The 17,938-nt window shown below is 29.1% G+C and overlaps 1 protein-coding gene across 1 annotated transcript; it reads right to left on the reverse strand.

Annotated features, from left to right (window-relative positions):
• Positions 1-54: 54 nt before the first annotated feature.
• On the reverse strand, positions 55-17,688 carry LOC100213081 (activator of 90 kDa heat shock protein ATPase homolog 1). The gene is made up of 12 exons (XM_065805373.1): positions 17,444-17,688; positions 14,882-14,961; positions 14,723-14,774; positions 14,172-14,230; positions 13,963-14,048; positions 13,705-13,825; positions 13,552-13,628; positions 7,056-7,092; positions 1,115-1,212; positions 899-1,000; positions 729-780; positions 55-444 (listed from the first exon to the last, which is right to left on the reverse strand). Exons 1-12 carry the CDS (start codon positions 17,521-17,523, stop codon positions 272-274), a joined length of 1,017 nt encoding a protein of 338 aa, XP_065661445.1. The 5' UTR covers positions 17,524-17,688; the 3' UTR covers positions 55-271.
• Positions 17,689-17,938: the final 250 nt, after the last annotated feature.

A 17,938-nucleotide genomic window follows, 5' to 3' on the forward strand; every position in this document is an offset into this window, starting at 1 on the left:
CACACCTTCTATCTGTTCCGGACTTTTAAAAATCAAAACAAATAAATATATCTATTTGACATTATGTAACAAACTTATTAATAAAAAAAATTTTGATATTACATTTTTTATTTGACATTATGTAACAAATTTAACAATCAAAAAATTCGATATTACACGATTCGTGAACAAAGTTTCGTGAGCATACGCTGACATTACTGCTGCTATAGGAGTATGTTTTCTAATACTCACAGCGTAACATTTCATTAACCGCATTTCGAAGTTAATGCATTTAAAACAGTTGAGCACCAAATCCAAAAACCTGTTTTATAGGTCCCCAAAAATGTCTTTTCCAACCTTCTTCTGTTCGAACTATATCATAATCAGGAACCCCTGTTTGTTTAAGTTTGAGTAAGGTTGAGTCAGATTTTTGTTCGAGTTCAATTACAACATTCGAGTTTAAACCTGAAAAAAAATTCAAAAAATAAGAAAAAACAAATGCTAATTGAATGCATTATAAAGGGCGTATGAATAGTTGAACAACGATCAAAACAAACCTATGCTCACAATATATATTCTTAATTAAAATGTCTTTTTATACCCAAGCGTTGCCGGAATAGCGAAGTAATGCATTGTAAATATATGGTAAAAATTTGTTTAGTTTTTGATTATCTAATGAAATATTAGGTTAAACGCAATGAACAATAAGTTAAATCTATTCATACGCCCTTGGTATTAACTAACCATACCTTGAGGCCACTCCTTAAACCGCCATTTCTGGACTATTTTTGTATGAGGAACCTGAATTTAAAAACGCAGTTGCAAATTATAAATTATAAAACAAAAATAAAAAACCATATACGTTCATATTAAAATATTTAGCTTAAAATTATTGAAAAAATTCAAAGTAATAAGTTACCAGTGTTTCATAAGTTCCAGTGATATTTCCACCCATAATCGAAAACTCTCCACCAGTTACTGGATTGGAAGTACACGGAGATCTTGTAAATGTCGATATTCGCTGTATTAAAAAAAAAAAAAAAATTTATAAGTTGATTGTTTGATATCTTTATTGTTTATTAATTTTTCCTTCCAATATTTCATGAACTATTTCACAGTGAATTTTTTTTTATACCTGAGAATCTGTCAATGTTATATACAGTTCTTCAGCTGTTGTCTGAAATTCTTCTTGAAGATTTAAAGCAACATGGTGTGAAACATTCTTTGTCAGTGCTTAAACAAAAAAAAAATCAAAAAAATCAAACGACACAAAAAATATTTCAACATTTTTTTAAAAATAGAATAGTTTTTTTTTACTTTTTCACCAATATATCAAACAACAATCAAACAGGGGTCATAAAAATCATCTAGACAATAAACAGTGCAGTAAGCGATCGGAGTTGATATTTAGCCGGGGCCAGGCTTGATAAAATATAGCCAGGGCCGGTTTTGTGACAGGGGCTGCATAAACATTTATACATCCGAAAGTGTTTTTTTATTCAAAACTCATGTTATACTTTGTATATATATATCGTCCCCTCAGTATTATCTTGTTCTATCTACAAATGTAATAAAATGCTATATCTAATATGTAAAATGAATACAAAAAAAAGTTATGCATAAATAAATACAATGTTCTATGTAATGTAATATATTGTATCAGCTAGAACATAGTCTTTATTTATATATATATTTTTAATTTATTTTATATATTAGATAAAACATTACATCCGTAGATAAAACGAGATAATACTGACGAGACGATGTGCAAATATGAACGTTATTATGATCAACATGATTATGATTATCATAATCATCATCATCATCTGATCATCTTCTCTTTTAGCAAATACTACACCATATAAATACTAAAGTTTATAAAAATTAAAAGGATTTTGCATGCCAATATCTAAATAAATAGCAAACATGTGTTTATATCTATACTATGTATGAATAAAACGGACCCTGGAAGCCAAACTTTTATTCCTTCTGAAATAAAAGTTTGGAAGCTTTTATTTCTTCTTTTCAATTTTAAGCCAAGCCTCATTTTACTCCACATTTTTCGCCATTTTGAGCAGTTACTTTATTAAATATTATTCATTTTTGTTATCTTTTCTAACAAATGTCCTTTAATTATACCAAGAGGCCTGTGAAAAAGTCCTGCCTGATGGTAAGCTCTGTTATTTCTGTTGATTTCTTGAGACTCTTGGTTAGTCTTCAACAGTGTCATTAACTAAAGTAAGTCTAACATTTAATCTCTAATTCATGGGTCTGATCTTTTTACTTCTCCCCCAAAAAAGCTGAGTTATTTGCAAAGAAATCTTACTCTAATTTGACTCTTGAATCTAATGGCCATACTCTTCCAGCCAGTTATACCAAATCACTCTGACTTTCAATGCTAAAGTTAATTCTCAATTAAACACTATTTTTCAAAACGCTACAAAACACTTTGACCTCACGAACTATCCCACCATTAGTCTTCACTCTGTTATTAGCTTCTTTATATACCCTTTTTAAGATTAATAAATTATTTCTTTCTTACTTCAGGATTGAAGTTATTCTTGAAGGCCTACACTCCTCTTTATTTCAAGTAACTTTAAGGGTACCACAAAGTTCTATCTTTGCTCCTGTAATGTTTATTATCTACAATAACAATCTTCATGAAAATTTTACATCTAAAGTACATCTATTAGCTGAGGACTCAGCTATATACTCGTCTTGACAAAAAATCTTCACTTTTTGATTGCTTAGAACAAGCACCCGGTTTTTAATCTGACCTCTCTTCTGTAACAGCCTAAGGCTTGCAGTGGCTTGTAGATTTAAATTTTTTAAGGAAACAAACTCATTTATTTACTGCAAAAAAATATTGCAATATTGTTGGCATTCCTATATCGATGAATAACAACCTTCTTATTCTCAGACAAAGTCTGAGAGCACATTGTAAATGTAATTAGACCTGCTTTATCTGCCAAACTTGTGGCCCAAGCTTCCATTGTTGTAAGGTTGCATTTCTTTCTTTTTTTGTACAAATAACAATCATAGTCAATGCTCAAACCAGCTATTATCTCTATAAGGATAAATCAAAACTCATTCTTGCTTGGCTTTTTATTCAACAAGTTGCATCCTTTTACAGTATCTGTCCCTTCATGCTATAAAAGCTTTTAACTCAGTTTTTTTCCTTGCACATCAAAAAAACCTTTTAACTCTTATCCCATCTTCATGTTTTCCTTTTTTAAACAACCTACAACTCTTAAAGTCTTCAGTTGTACATTTCCTAGTATTTAACTTATTCTATATTTTAAAGTAACTCATAACTAAATAGTGGTTGCTTCCAATCTTGTTGGAAGTAAATTAGATTTTAAAAATATATAGTTGCCAGTATTTAATAAATAGTAAATATAAGCATAAAACTATAATATATAAAGTTTTATAAAATTTTTCTAGCCCCGGCTATCAACCCCTGCTAAATCTTAAAATTTTGCCAGGGCCAGGTTTGCAAAAAATCTCATTTTTAGATGGCCTGGGCCCCGGTCACTTTCTAAAACAGTGCTTTAACAGCATTTAATCAAGCGCTAGAGTGATTTAGGGTGAGTGAAGTGGTTTTCTATATACAGTCCAAACTTAACTAAAGAACTGTAGGACAAACAAGAAAAGGATTAATAATAGTAATGAGTTTTAAGCTCTGACCTGGTAATAAATAAGTAAAACATATGCAATAATAAGGCAATAATAAATGTAATAATAATAAAAACAATTGCTTTTACTTAAAAATAATTTATAACTCATAACAGCAAAGATAAAGGAAATTAGTAATATTAAAATAGATTTTTTTTGCAAGGGAATTCATACAGAACAATAAAAAAAATATGATTCAGTATGACATCCTCAGCGTTAACTTATTCACCCACTGTGAACATTTTTTGAAAAGCTGTAGTTGCTTAATGTTTTTTTGTTTTTTTTTTTAAACATCTTCGCTTCCAACATGGCTGCAAGCAAACACTATTAGAGTTGGAAGTTACTGGAAGAGAAAAGATGAAGATTGTAGAGCAAGATAACGATTGACAGACGACTTAAAAGATTGCAAATTATATAAATCAGCAAAGCAAGATAAAGGAAGCGAATTCCAAAGAACTGATGTTTGTGGCAACAAAAAGGAGAAATAAGAATTTTTAGAGTACTAAGGAACAGTCACAGAAAAAAGATAAGACTTAATTGAATGACAAGCAACACAAGAATGAATTTTAGTAGATGGCACAAGAGACTCTAGCTCTTTAGATCAGTGCCCATTATAGTGATAGTAGAAAAGAGAAAGAGAAGCAACATTATGATGATAATGGTTGGAGATTGGCTTCAAGAGCAGGTCCAACTATGTTTACAATGCGTTTTTGTACCTTTTCTAAAAGAGAAAGAGAATCATTAGAAGATGCGCCCCAGACATGGCAACAGTATTTCATACAAGGCCGGATTTGAGATTTATAGAAATAGAGAATAGAATCCGGAGTAAGAAAGTGTCAAGCTCGATAAAGAGATGCAGCCTTAGCAAATGCTAATTTTGCAACGGATTTGATATATGGTCTCCAAGAAAGATCAGAAGTAAGAGTTAATCCTAGAAGATGAAGGGTAGATGACTCATCGAGTACATTACCATTCATAAATATAGGAAGATCTAAATTATTGCAATAACAATTGGCTAAAAAAATTGAGTTTTATCAGAATTAAAGTTCACCAGCCACTGTGAGCCCCATGCTGTAGTAGTGAGATCCTTTTCCAGCTCAAATGCCCCCTCCAAGCAATTAGAAAGTGTTGGCTTCTTATTATGACAAGAATAAATCGAAAAATCATCAGCAAACAATGCCACCTTAGATGTGAGAATACCTGGAAGATCGATAATGTAAATTAAAAAGAGGATTGAACTTTGAGGAACCCCTGAAGTTACAGGATATGAAGAAGAGCACTGTCTGTTGAGGACAACTATTATACTACAATTGAAAAGGAAGAATTTAATAATCTTAAAGATATTACCAGATACACCGTAAGAAGAAAGCTTATGGAAAAGAACACTTTTCAAAAGGTTTAGAAATGTCAAGAGCGATGGCCTTAACCTCTCCACCTTTATCTGATGCATGATAAAACCTATTGGTTATTACTGTTAGTAAATCAGTTGTAGAACGAGAAGTTTGAAATCCACATTGATGATCAGAAAGTTATTGGATTCAAGATGAGAGATTAAGTGCTTCTTAATTAAAGATTTAAAAACCTTGCTTATGATAGGAAGAAGACTAATGGGATGGTAATTGGAAAGCAAGACTCTGATAAGGTCTTGTTTAATAGTTTTGAAAGTATAGACGAAAGGAGAACACCTCTACAAGACTACAACAGGTATGTTGTCTGGACCACAAGCTGTAGAAGAGTCTAAGGAGGAAATCACTTTAGATACAGAAGCTGGAGTGATACGAATATCAAGCAATGGATCAACCTGTTTGACGGTTATATCAAGTAAAACGCAGCTAGTAAAATCAAGAGATGATATCGATGAAAAGTTCTTAGCAAACAATTCAGCTTTGTCTTTAGGTGAGGTGACAAAGTCTGAACCATGCAAGAGAGGTGGAATAACAGATTTGCCCTTATTATTGATACTATTAAAGATTCTCCAGAAGTCACGAGAGCCTAATTTTTGTGATGAGATTTCATGACATGAGAATAGTGGGCTTTGGCGTCAGACAAAACCTTTCTACAATGGTTTTTAGTAATAATAAACAGACTTCTGTTTTCTGGAGAATTGTTTCGCTGATAGATATGGAAGTAACGGTTTCGATTGGAAATTGCAGCAGCACTATGTGAGGAAAACCATGAAGAAGAGTGAGACTTGACTTGGAATCATTGAGAGGGAATAAAAGATTCCATGCCAACCTGAATCCACTAAGATATGTAAGAAGCACATTTGTCAGTAGGAAGACGAAAGATTTCTACCCAAGGGCCATCACAAAGAAAATCACGGAAAGAGTCCCAGTCAGCTTTAAGGTAGTTGTAAGAGGTACGATGATAGGGGAATTCAGATGATGAAGAAGAATGAGATAATAGTTTAAGAGAGATCAAACTGTGATCAGAAGCACCTAAGGGTGAATGTGGAGAGACTGAGTCCAGACTAGGATCAGAAACAAGATGTAAGTTGAGCAGAGAAGGTATATGATTTGGGTTGTCTAAAAAAAAAGAAAAAAAAAGGGCCTTAACGCCAGCAGAGTCACTGACATTAGAGCGAAGTCATTCAGTGTGATGAGCATTAAAGTCACCAACAACAACAATATTGGCTGATGGATAAAGAAAAAGGGCTCGATCAATTTGATCAGAAATAACATTGAAAAGAGTTTGAGATAGAGAGCAATATTGAACAAAGAGAAAGACGATAAAGTGAAGTGATGCTAAATGAAAGCACATAAAGAATAGTCTGTGGATTCAAACCAAGATTCCCGACAAATGGGTGAATTCTTACGAATGTAAATGTCCAGACCAAGCATAAGACTATTGAAGTCTTTACAAATTAAAGGAAGATAACCATCAACACTAACACCACAAATATTAGTGAATGATTTAGAAACTTAGTAATGATGATGGTTTTTTGTGTTTTACAGTTTTTGGTAATTTATTCATTTTTAAATTTGTTAATGATCTTGACTCAAAGCATAGACAGTATTCAGTACACTGATTAATAGTCCAAGCAATTGCCTTATCACTATTAATAAACCCTAAGCCATAACAAAGGGCTCCAAATGTGGCCTTGGCAATGCACACCAAAAGTACAAACAGGGACACCATCCATGCGCAACATGGCACTGTTAATACTTTGATATTTTTCAGCTGTTGATGGAATCAGCCTCTTTGAGAGCTACCACAGAGTCCGGGAAACCTGTCTACCAGCCAGCCTCAGAACCATAAAACTGAGTTTTAGAGCTGTACTCTCATTAGGAGATAATAGAATAAGTTGCCTAGTCATAAAACAGAGGACACAAGCAAAATCTATACATAATCTCTAAACTAAAACGTATAACAATTACTTTCTGAATATGCAAAAAACTTACATTCTTTTACATTTAATCCCTTCATACATTCACTAACCTATATAAAAAAAGTTATGACAATTAGTGTGTGTGTGTGTATATATATATATATATATATATATATATATATATATATATATATATATATATATATATATATATATATATATATATATATACATATATATATATACACATATATATATATATATATACACACAAACACAAAACTTAATTTTGTTTGTTATTTTAAATAGATTGAAAAAGGCAAAGCGAATGTTTATTTTTAATTCTAAATAATAAAAATATTAAAATAAAAACAAAAAAAAAAACAAAATTTTTATTTAAAATCTAAATTGATGGAATCAGCCTCTCTGAGAGCTACCACAGAGTTCGGGAAACCTGTCTACCAGCCAGCCTCAACCTCAAAACAGTTAAAATAAAAACAGAAAAAGAACGTGATGAAGAATTATATAGTGATGAAGAATTATATAGTGATGAAGAATTATATAGTGATGAAGAATTATATAGTGATGAAGAATTATATAGTGATGAAGAATTATATAGTGATGAAGAATTATATAGTGATGAAGAATTATATAGTGATGAAGAATTATATAGTGATGAAGAATTATATAGTGATGAAGAATTATATAGTGATGAAGAACTTTTTATTTAAATTTTATATAAAATAGTTAAAACAAGGATGAAAAAAAATAAATCTTTTATTTTAATTCTAAACAGAATAATTAAAATAAAAACGGCAAAACAAACTATTTTTATAAATTCTGAAAATATTAATTTAAAAAATTAAAAAACAAAAGTTTCAAATTAGTTTTAATGTGTTTTTTAAATAAATTTTAATTCTAAATAAAATAGTTAAAATAAAAACAGTTGAAAATTTCCTCAGAATTTTCAACTTGGGAAAAAGATAAAAAAAGAGATAATATTTAATGTCTTATTTAGGCAGTTGTTATAAATAATTTTATGGTAAAATATTGTGAAGTAGATTAAAATTTTTTTAGAAAGCTCTTTTTGAACACCACTTTTTTGGGTATTTTGTTGAGTTTTTTATTATTACTGTAGCAACTATAATAATTTGTTTTTAAAACTGTTTTATCCTGTTATTTGTTAAGCATATTGATGTTTATTCCATAGCAAGCTTTGTTTAAGGCGTAACATAATTTGCACCCCCATCCCTAAAGGAGATGGGGCATTTTTCAATATCTATTAAATTGGCCTAAAGTTACTGAAAATTGTAAAATTATATATAAAAAGATTTGATTGAATATTTACAGTATTTTAAAATTCTTTCTTGATTCAAAGACATTATTGATTAATGAAAGGTACAATCAAAGAATTTTTTTTTGCTAAATTTAAACTATTTTAAAATATAGCTAGCAATAAAAATAAAGAACAAATGATTTCAAGATCATAAATTCCACAGCTATGTTTAATAAGTGCTTTTAAGACTTGAGTCTCACTCACCACAACTTTACTGAATCCATTAAAAGTACCGACAGGTTTCTTAAAAATAAAAAAATAAGGTTCTTCAAAACTAAAATTCACCCAACTGAATCGTGTCAAATAACTCTTATAGCCTATATAATATAGACTAATAGGAATGTACCATCGTCTAGAGCGTAAGGAGTAGACTAAGACCAATTACACAATATATATCACATCAAACTTAAAACAAAACTAAGTACTAAATAAATCCTCGTAAAATTTGATAGTGACAAAAACCTTACCGTAATATAATTTAAATCTCATAGAAGGTCTTAAAAATTGTCAAAATTGACATTATATACACGTTTTTGCTTGTGGGGTAATAAAAACAAAAGAAGTGTTATACTGATTAAATAAAAAAAATTTAATAACGTTTTATTTATATTAAAAGTTATAACGTAATTAGATTTACAATATTGTAATTAACATTATTAATAAGTCGTTTATGTGTTGTGTGTGTGTGTATATATATATATATATATATATATATATATATATATATATATATATATATATATATATATATATATATATATATATATATATATACACGGACCCGTAACTTTTTTTAGAAAAAAGGCAGATTATAATAGTAAATATAAATTTTTCTTGATTTTACATATTAAAGTTGTTTGAAATAAAGAGAATTTGCAAATAAAGCACAAAGTAAATTTCAATATTTTCAGAGTTTTTTTTGTAATGGTATTTTTTTTATATTTGCTCCATATTTGGTTTCTTGTGTATTTTTGTTTTATAATAAAAAAAATTTTAAATCTATATTTAGTAACGTTACGTTACGTCTCATTTGGTTACACTTTATAAAGTTAAAAAAAAAGCAATTGAGAATTTTTTTTTTCCAGTGACAAAGTAACCAATTGAGACGAAGCTATTTTACAATAAAAAAAAAAAATAAAAGATGATATTTAGCAATACGGCAATATAAAACAAAAAATTACTGCATTATCAAGTTTATTTACTTAATATTTAATTAAAAGTTAGAGTATGTAACCTTGTTACCAATTGTAACCAATTGAGACGTAACGTAACTTTAAAATGTTATAGGGGATTTAGTTTATATATTTTTAGTAAAAAAAAAATTAAAAAAATAAAATTGATTCAAGATTTTTCCCACTTGGTAGAATATATTTAGTCTGGAATTCCAGTACTAAAAATTGAAATTCAAAACATAATATGATAAATTCTAATATTCTTTTGATATTTTTTATTTATTTTGAATAAAAAATTTAATTACATTTTCTTCTATAGAGTAAAAGTACCGCAAACCGGACTTCACAAAAAGCTAAATAACATTTCTAATATTGAGAATTTGTAGGATTTTTTTTCTGGAATATAGTTGTTAATTAAAGCAATTCTGCAGTGTAAAAAAAATTTTAATATCAAGTTTTTATGGAAAATAAGATTTTATTTTTTTAAAAGTGTCCGCTTTCAAAAAATTGTCCCTAAAAGCGGACAGTTCCAAATTATATGAAAAAAACAAGATAAATTGATAAATTCAATATTTTTATTTTCATCGTTAAAATATACACATAATAATAATACAAGCAGTAAAAACTAGAAAAAAACAAATAAAAAAGCATAAGCAAGCTTGAGCTTGAAATAAAAAAAATAATTTATAAACTAGTAAGTGACCGGGGCCCCAGCCCCAGCAAAATTATAAGATTTAGCAGGGGTTAATAGCCTGGGCTAAAAATGAATTTATAATTCTTTATATATCGTAATTTTATACTTACATTTACTATTTATTAAATTCTGAAATAAAATATAATTATACCAGTACTTAATAAATAGGGACAGATACAATAAAAGGATACAACTTGTTGAATAAGAAGCTGAGCAAGAATGAGTTTTGGTTGCTTGTAATAGGAGATAATAGCTCGTTTGAGCATTGACCATGATTAGAGAAACAGCATAAAAGAAGAAGGCTAAAGCCTACAGATGATGATGATGATAACTTTAATAATGATGATAGCGATGATAACGATGATGATGATCATGATCAAGATGATGATCATGATCAAGATGATGATCATGATCAAGATGATGATCATGATCAAGATGATGATCATGATCAAGATGATGATCATGATCAAGATGATGATCATGATCAAGATGATGATCATGATCAAGATGATGATCATGATCAAGATGATGATCATGATCAAGATGATGATCATGATCAAGATGATGATCATGATCAAGATGATGATCATGATCAAGATGATGATCATGATCAAGATGATGATCATGATCAAGATGATGATCATGATCAAGATGATGATCATGATCATCATGTTGATTATAATGATGCTTATAAATACATATATATACAAAATCAAACATAAATTTTGAAAAAAATGTATGTTTGATTTTGTAAGAGTACTTTAGGATGAATAAATGTTTATGCAGCCCCGGTCACAAACCCGGCCCGGCATCAGCCCCAGTCAAATATCGACCCCGACTGTTTTCTACTATAAACTAAGTTCTGCAACTTTTCATGCAAAAGAATTCTTTGCCTTTTTTATATCTTTTTGGAAGACAAGGTTCACAAAGCCACAAACTGCAGCTTGATTTTTCACAAGTTTTCCATAAAACTTGCATCTCTGAAGTTTCAATTTCGAAAAACTTTGGGCACTTATTGTACTTTTTTTTTTGGCTTTCGTGGCAGAAATTTCTACTTCGACTGCTACAATTTCAACATATTTTTGTTTTAATAGCTTTGCGTCTTCTTCTTTTAACTCGTTTAACCATGCTTCTTCTGTGAAAGCTTGACCAGCCACTGTTCTGACATTTCTGGATTTTTTGGAAGGATGCTTGTAAGCATTTTGGAATTAAAATTGCTTCAAGAGAGCTCTTATAAGACTGATTTTTACTCGAGTTGCTAATTCTTCTTGAGAAGTTTAATTTAAAGTTGGAGTTGCAGGTGGAATTAAGGTTTAAGTTAGAGGCAACGAAGTTTGGCTGCATGGTGACTTTGTATCTGCTAATATGTTATTAAGGCATTATCAAAAGTTTGACAAATTTGTAATTTTGATTTGTCAATGTTGTCTTGATTTAATAGAAAGAGCCTAGTGTTTTCGAAACCAGCAATGATTTGAGTACGAATGCAAGCTTTGTTGCTTCTACACAACTGAGCAAGGAAACTTAAGAAAATTTTTTCAGACAAATTGCTAAACCACTTTCAGTATAAAATTTTCTTAAAATATCACAACAAACATCTTTAACATGGCAAAATACACCAACATCTAGAGGCTGCAGAATGTGAGATCAATGGACGGAAATGCTAACTAGTGTTATATTTTTTTCTTTACACTTCAAGGCTACACTTAATGACATGTGTGTGCTGTGGCCATCCAAAAGTAAAATATGTTGACCACCAATTTTTTGAATGTGAGGAGTAAACATTTCATCGAGCCACTGCAAAAATTGATTACTTTCCATCCAACCAGATGGTGATGTTGTGTAAAGTGTGTTTGGTGGGCCTCCTTTAATCCAATCATCAAAGAGTAGATTCTTTGATTTGTAAACAACAAAAGGCGATAGGAGGAATCCAACAGCATTAATACAATTAAAAACAGTGTAGTTTTTTTTTTTGTTATTTCAAGTTAATACTAGTGGGCGCTTTGCACCTCTTCTGGTAAATACTTTCGCATCACCTTTGTCGCTATTAAAACCAGTTTCATCATAATTCCACTAACGCATTGCTTTACTAAAACCTATTTTTGCTAAATCAAAATTTTTTTTTCAAAACATTAAAATAACAGACAATAATTTTTGGTTTGCATGACCCTGCTCTTAAAGATCGACTTATAAATCCTTTGTACCATTTGCAACCAGGCATTCCATTTTTGAACAAACACATTTCATCATTTTCAATTAAATAGTCTCTCACTAAACTTTGAACTTGATATATTCGTCTACCAAAGCCCCAATCGCCAAGCATCTGAAAAAGGTGAACTAAAATTAACTGGATAAAAGGGTTCAATTTTGTTGTATTGCCACTACCAACTACTAAAGTCTTATTTGATTTTCGGTCGGATAACGTTGATTTTGGTATGCGGTAGAATTGAGCTGTGCCTCTTAAGCTTTACTCACAATCTTATTCGATGCATTTTTTATTGTCTTCTTAGTGTAAGGCTTCTCATTTGTTTTATTTTTTGCCATTATAAGTAATTTAGTAAATTCAATTCAGTTATAGATTTTTAAAATTGAAGAAACAAAACACTTTTGTGGTTACTTTGTGTAATTTAAAAGTATATGTGCAAAAGTACAAAATTAATTAACACGAAAGTGTGAAAACTTTAAAAATCCAAATGAAAAAAATTCAGTCAGTGTGAAAAAAATAAAATAAACTTTAACATAATAAAAAAATTCAATTAGTGAAAAAATAATAAACAGTGAAAAAATAATAAACCTGTGAAATTTTAATTGATTATAGGGTGGATTTATTGAGTCCGGTTAAAGGTGAGAACTGAAGAAAATCTTATTACCATCATAACTTTTTAACGGAGTAAGATTATGAAAATCTAAAACTATTTTTGAAATTAGCAGAAAATTTCCAACAAAATAGCTTCCTTTGTTTTTAAATTGCCTTTTTAAACCTTTCATGCTAAGAACCTAATTTCCAAAAAAAGGGTTGATTTTTAGGGTTAGATTTTGTTTAAACTTAAATATTTTATTAAAGCAATATCTGAATAATTTTTTTTTGAAATTTTATAATTTTCCACACACTGAAAATTGAAAACTTTTTTAAATTTTGCAAAAATCTTTATTTTTAGTGAAGATATTTAGTTTTTTTTGATAAGTGTCCACGCTTTTGCACACTGTCCGGTTTGTGTTACTTTTACTCTATTTCAAAAATTCAAGAAATTTTAAAATTTTAACAGAAATTTAAATTTTTAAAATTTTAACAGAACTCACAATAAGCTTTCAAATATTGTAATTATACGAATGTTAAGTAGTAATTAAACAATTAGCGAATAAAAACTACCTTATTAGCTGGTTTTTCGGAAGGAATATGAGATGATACACTATCTTTAGTAGGGAGCACCATTCCAGTAGAATATTCTAGATAAAGAAAAATTTTATTACACTTTATTGCAACTATAATCCAGAATTAACTTCATTAAATATAATAATATACCTGTTTTCATATCAGAAACATATTGAGAACACAATTTTCTAACTAAATCGATGCCAGTAGTCCGCACTATTTGTTTTAATTTTTCGCTGTTTTTTGAGTCTCCAGTTGCGCTTACATTCACCTTGGTAATGTAAAATTATACTTTATTAACAAAGAATTTAATAAAATAACAAAACCTAACCTTTAAATCTTTGCAAACAAAAGTTAGTAATTCAAACCTCAGCAATAAAACTTTCCAAATAACAATATCAAACATACATCAACTTCACTGGGATCATTTTCATCACTTAAATGTGGAATTTCAATAGTACCAGTGTGATTAGTGTCACTTCCAGAAACTTTACCTATCAAAAAAGTTATTAGCATTAAAAAACTTTTGCAAAAATTAAAAGCATTATATGGTATAGATATAATTTTATTATTAATAACAGATATACAACATTACATAACAAATAAAAAGTCATTACCTTTATATTCAAGCTTAATAACCCATTCATAAAAATATATTAGCTTTCCTTTCCGATTACTAAAATGTGTCAAAACTGAAATCAGTGTTTTAATAGACATTGATAACAATGGCAATTAACAAATAAATTATTAGTAATAAAAATACATGCAAAATTTGTATCATAAAATAACCTTTACTTTCAAAAAATTCTTAAACATTTATTTTTGTTAAGTAATAAATTTATCAAATCTCTTTGATTCTTTTAGAACCTAATGTTGATTTTTATAAAACTCTTTAGAGAAAATACTTTTATAGATAAAAGAAATGTGTCAGAAATGATTTTCATTAATTGAAATAAATTTATATTTTTGTTTAAAATGTCAAAAACATTTTTTGTAATTTAAAAAAGATTTTTATGGATTCTTATTTCAATAGATCATTCATTATAACTCCTATAAATTTAAAACTGAAGAGCTATTTTTAGAAATGCATCTAAGTGAGTTTCTAACATGCAGCATTAACTCAGCAGGTTATATACAAAATAAAAATGGGAAAAAATGATCATCTTACTTTATAGTGGCTTCTCCCTCAATAGATTTAGTATTGTCCACTTTCCAACTTCCTATTAAAATAAAATGATATCAGAATGATGTTTAATAAGGGTTTTGTAATGTTGATGACTAAATAAAAGCTTAGAGAAACAAAAAAATATACAAAATATAATAATACCTTCATCAGTTTCTGCAGCTAAACCAGAAAAAAGATTTTTAAGCTTTATTTTTGACCAGCTCGTTGCATCTCTTTCGGTCCTTAAGAGAAAAAAATTTTGAAACCAGGTATGAATTATAACAGCTCATTTGAGCAGTAACTATGGTAGTATTTGTTGAAAAAAAAAAGATACAACCTTATTTCTGGGACAGAGGCTCAAGCTTATCACTTAGAGCAGGTTTAACACCATTTAAAATATGTGTTTGGACCCTATCTAAAAAAGAGAGGGGCTCATTATAAGAAACAGCAACAATATGACAATGGTATTCTAAATCTAATTATGTTGATTAAACGGAAAAACCAAACTTGTTTTATGTTCAATAAACTTAAGAAACAAGAAAGGTCCAAGGGAATAAGATAAAGTAAGATTTTTTTAGTTTTTGATATTCCAACATGTGGCACTAAAAAATAGCTTACGATTTAATTTTAATTACATTCCTTCATTTCACTTCATGTCAAAATCTGTGGAGTCACACAACAGCAATGATTTTCTCAGGTTATTTCATAGAAACTTTTTTTCTTCATTGAGTAAGCAATGACTTCTGTCATTGCTTACTAATACCTAGTTATTTCATCAGCACATAGAGCAACTTAGGAGGAAAGATTGACAAGAAGATCATCATTATCGATGAGGAACAACACATTACCATTTAACTTTTTGGTACCCTAAAGTCACTAGAAATTTAAAAAAGTGATGTGTTAGTGATATAATTAGCATTCATGTCACCAGTAACAATAATTTTGACTGAGAAATAAAAAAAAAGGATTGGTGAACTTGATCAGAAACAATGCCTAAAGCAGTGCTGTCTTGGAAAGAAGAAAAACAATATTGATCATGGAAATAATTTGATCGTAATGATATTCTTTATTATTAATTTTTTTAGATAGTTAATTCATGTTTTAAATTGATATAAAACTTGACTCAATTAGATAGTATATGACACCATTCTAACTAACCCAAAGCCATAACAAAAAGACAAACAATACACACCAATTACACCAACATGGATACTTTTCATGCACAAAATGACACTGTTGATACTCTGATATTTTACAGTTGTAAATGGAACCAGCCTCTCTGAGTCACCACAGTGTTTAGGAAACCGTATAATCAGCTGGTCTCAGAACCATTAAACTGAGTTAACATTGGTCTAGATTGAGTATTTTTATTTACATATTTAGACTTTACTCAACAATGAGCCCCAAGAGAGATGGGATACTTTAATTAAGGGTTAATTTCCCCATATCTTTGTCAAAACAAGCAAATCCTACAAGGCAACAGAGCATGAGGTACTTTATTTTGCTCCTTTTTAAATCCAAGATTATTATTAAATTGGTCAATTATAAAATATTTAAACAATCTAAATAATCAGTATCCTTTAAAATCTTGATACTTTAGAACAATTCTATGAATGAAGAGGCTCAAAATAAGAGTACCAGACACCTGATACAACCACCATCAGTCATTTCGTCTAACAATGTCTAATTTCTGCTTGATAAGGGTCATCCAGCATACTAGAGGTGTGTCAATAATGATCACATATTTGAAGTTTTTTAAAGACAAACATATTTATAATGATCGAAATTTTTTTAAGGTTGTAGCATGGTATTATCACAACCTTGCTTTTTAAAGAGTTTGTTGCATTCTAATTACAATTCCTTCAGTATTTCTTAATAGTATTATTTCTTTTATGATAAAATGGAAAATCCACAAATTGCATGTTTTTGACAGAAATTATTTCAAGGGTGTAACTCTTTTGTATTATTTTATAATTTTATAATCAATAAAACTTTTAAATCATTAATGATTTGAAAATTATTTATAAAATTGATCTTTAATACCAAAATTTCTTGAATTAGCAAATGTAACTTGATAACCAAATATTGGCAATGAAAATACTAAAAGCTTGATACATTTCCTAACGAGCAAAGGCAAATTTTCTGATTAAGTCAGAAAAAGTTGTCAAACATTTGACAGTTGAAATATCAAATGACTTTGTAGTCTTTGTAAACTTTTAAGACAAAATAAACAGCCTTAAGTTTCATATTAGAAAGAAAAACACAGATAACCAGCGTCAGAATAAAGAGAACATCAGAAGCCCTAAGAAAACATAGAAAAATAAATTTTATTCACTTATTGATTAAGGCTTTCGGTTGAAGTAGGTATTTGGTATCGGTAATCATACAATTATTATATATAAATTTTATATAAATTTTTTAAACTTTATATACTATCTAATACTATTAGACAGCATATAGCTATTATTATTAGTAAATATTAGTAATAGTAACTATTAAGTATTGTGGTCACCCTCACTGATTTACCCAGGTTATCTCTTATATATTAAGAGAGTAAACTGCTTAATATATAGCCTGTACGCATGTTTAGTAATTTAAAACAAGCCTGTTAAAATGCAACTATACTCCTGGTAAATATATTGTTGTAGTTGCTTTGAACACTATTTAATGAAATGTTCAATTTCTACTTTTTTTTACAAAATGTTATATTTGTATTAACTTTACCAGTGCCAGTTGTTCACGTTAGTCGAGTCGGGTCTTTCTTCAACAATCCATCTTGGATCACCTTGTCCCCAAAGAGCCATATTTAAGTCGTTTGACGATTACCTTCGAATACAAATTCGATGTGATTTTAAATTGAATTCGATGACTTGCTTCAGCTAATCTTTTTTATCGAAAAACCATCGAGAAACTTCTCGAAAAAATAGCATAATGCCATTACTCAAAACTACCTTTTATCTACTTCTTTTGGTAGAAACTTTTTTCCAGTGAGCAAATCCAAGTTTCGCGTTTTTTATAAAATCCTGACCCGAATATAATTAATGCTTGAATATTGTATTCATTTTTAATAGCTCGATGTAGTTAAGGCGATTTACAAACTATTTGAATTCTTTTATTTGGAATTAGCATGATTTTATCAGCGTACTATGATGGTATAATTGTTTTTTGCTTCAGGTTTTTTTTATTATTTAAAGAAACTTTTCCTTTTTTTTTACGGTT

This window comes from Hydra vulgaris, chromosome 09 (genome assembly GCF_038396675.1).
Source record: "Hydra vulgaris chromosome 09, alternate assembly HydraT2T_AEP".
Classification (NCBI taxonomy): domain Eukaryota; kingdom Metazoa; phylum Cnidaria; class Hydrozoa; order Anthoathecata; family Hydridae; genus Hydra; species Hydra vulgaris.

Coding starts and splice junctions, on each gene's coding strand:
- LOC100213081 (XM_065805373.1), bottom strand. CDS start 17,523: ATGGCTCTTTGGGGACAAGGTGATCCAAGATGGATTGTTGAAGAAAGA. Junction 14,049..14,171: donor TATTAAGCTTGAATATAAAG/GTAATGACTTTT, acceptor CTTTTTTGATAG/GTAAAGTTTCTGGAAGTGAC. Junction 13,826..13,962: donor ATGATCCCAGTGAAGTTGAT/GTATGTTTGATA, acceptor TACATTACCAAG/GTGAATGTAAGCGCAACTGG.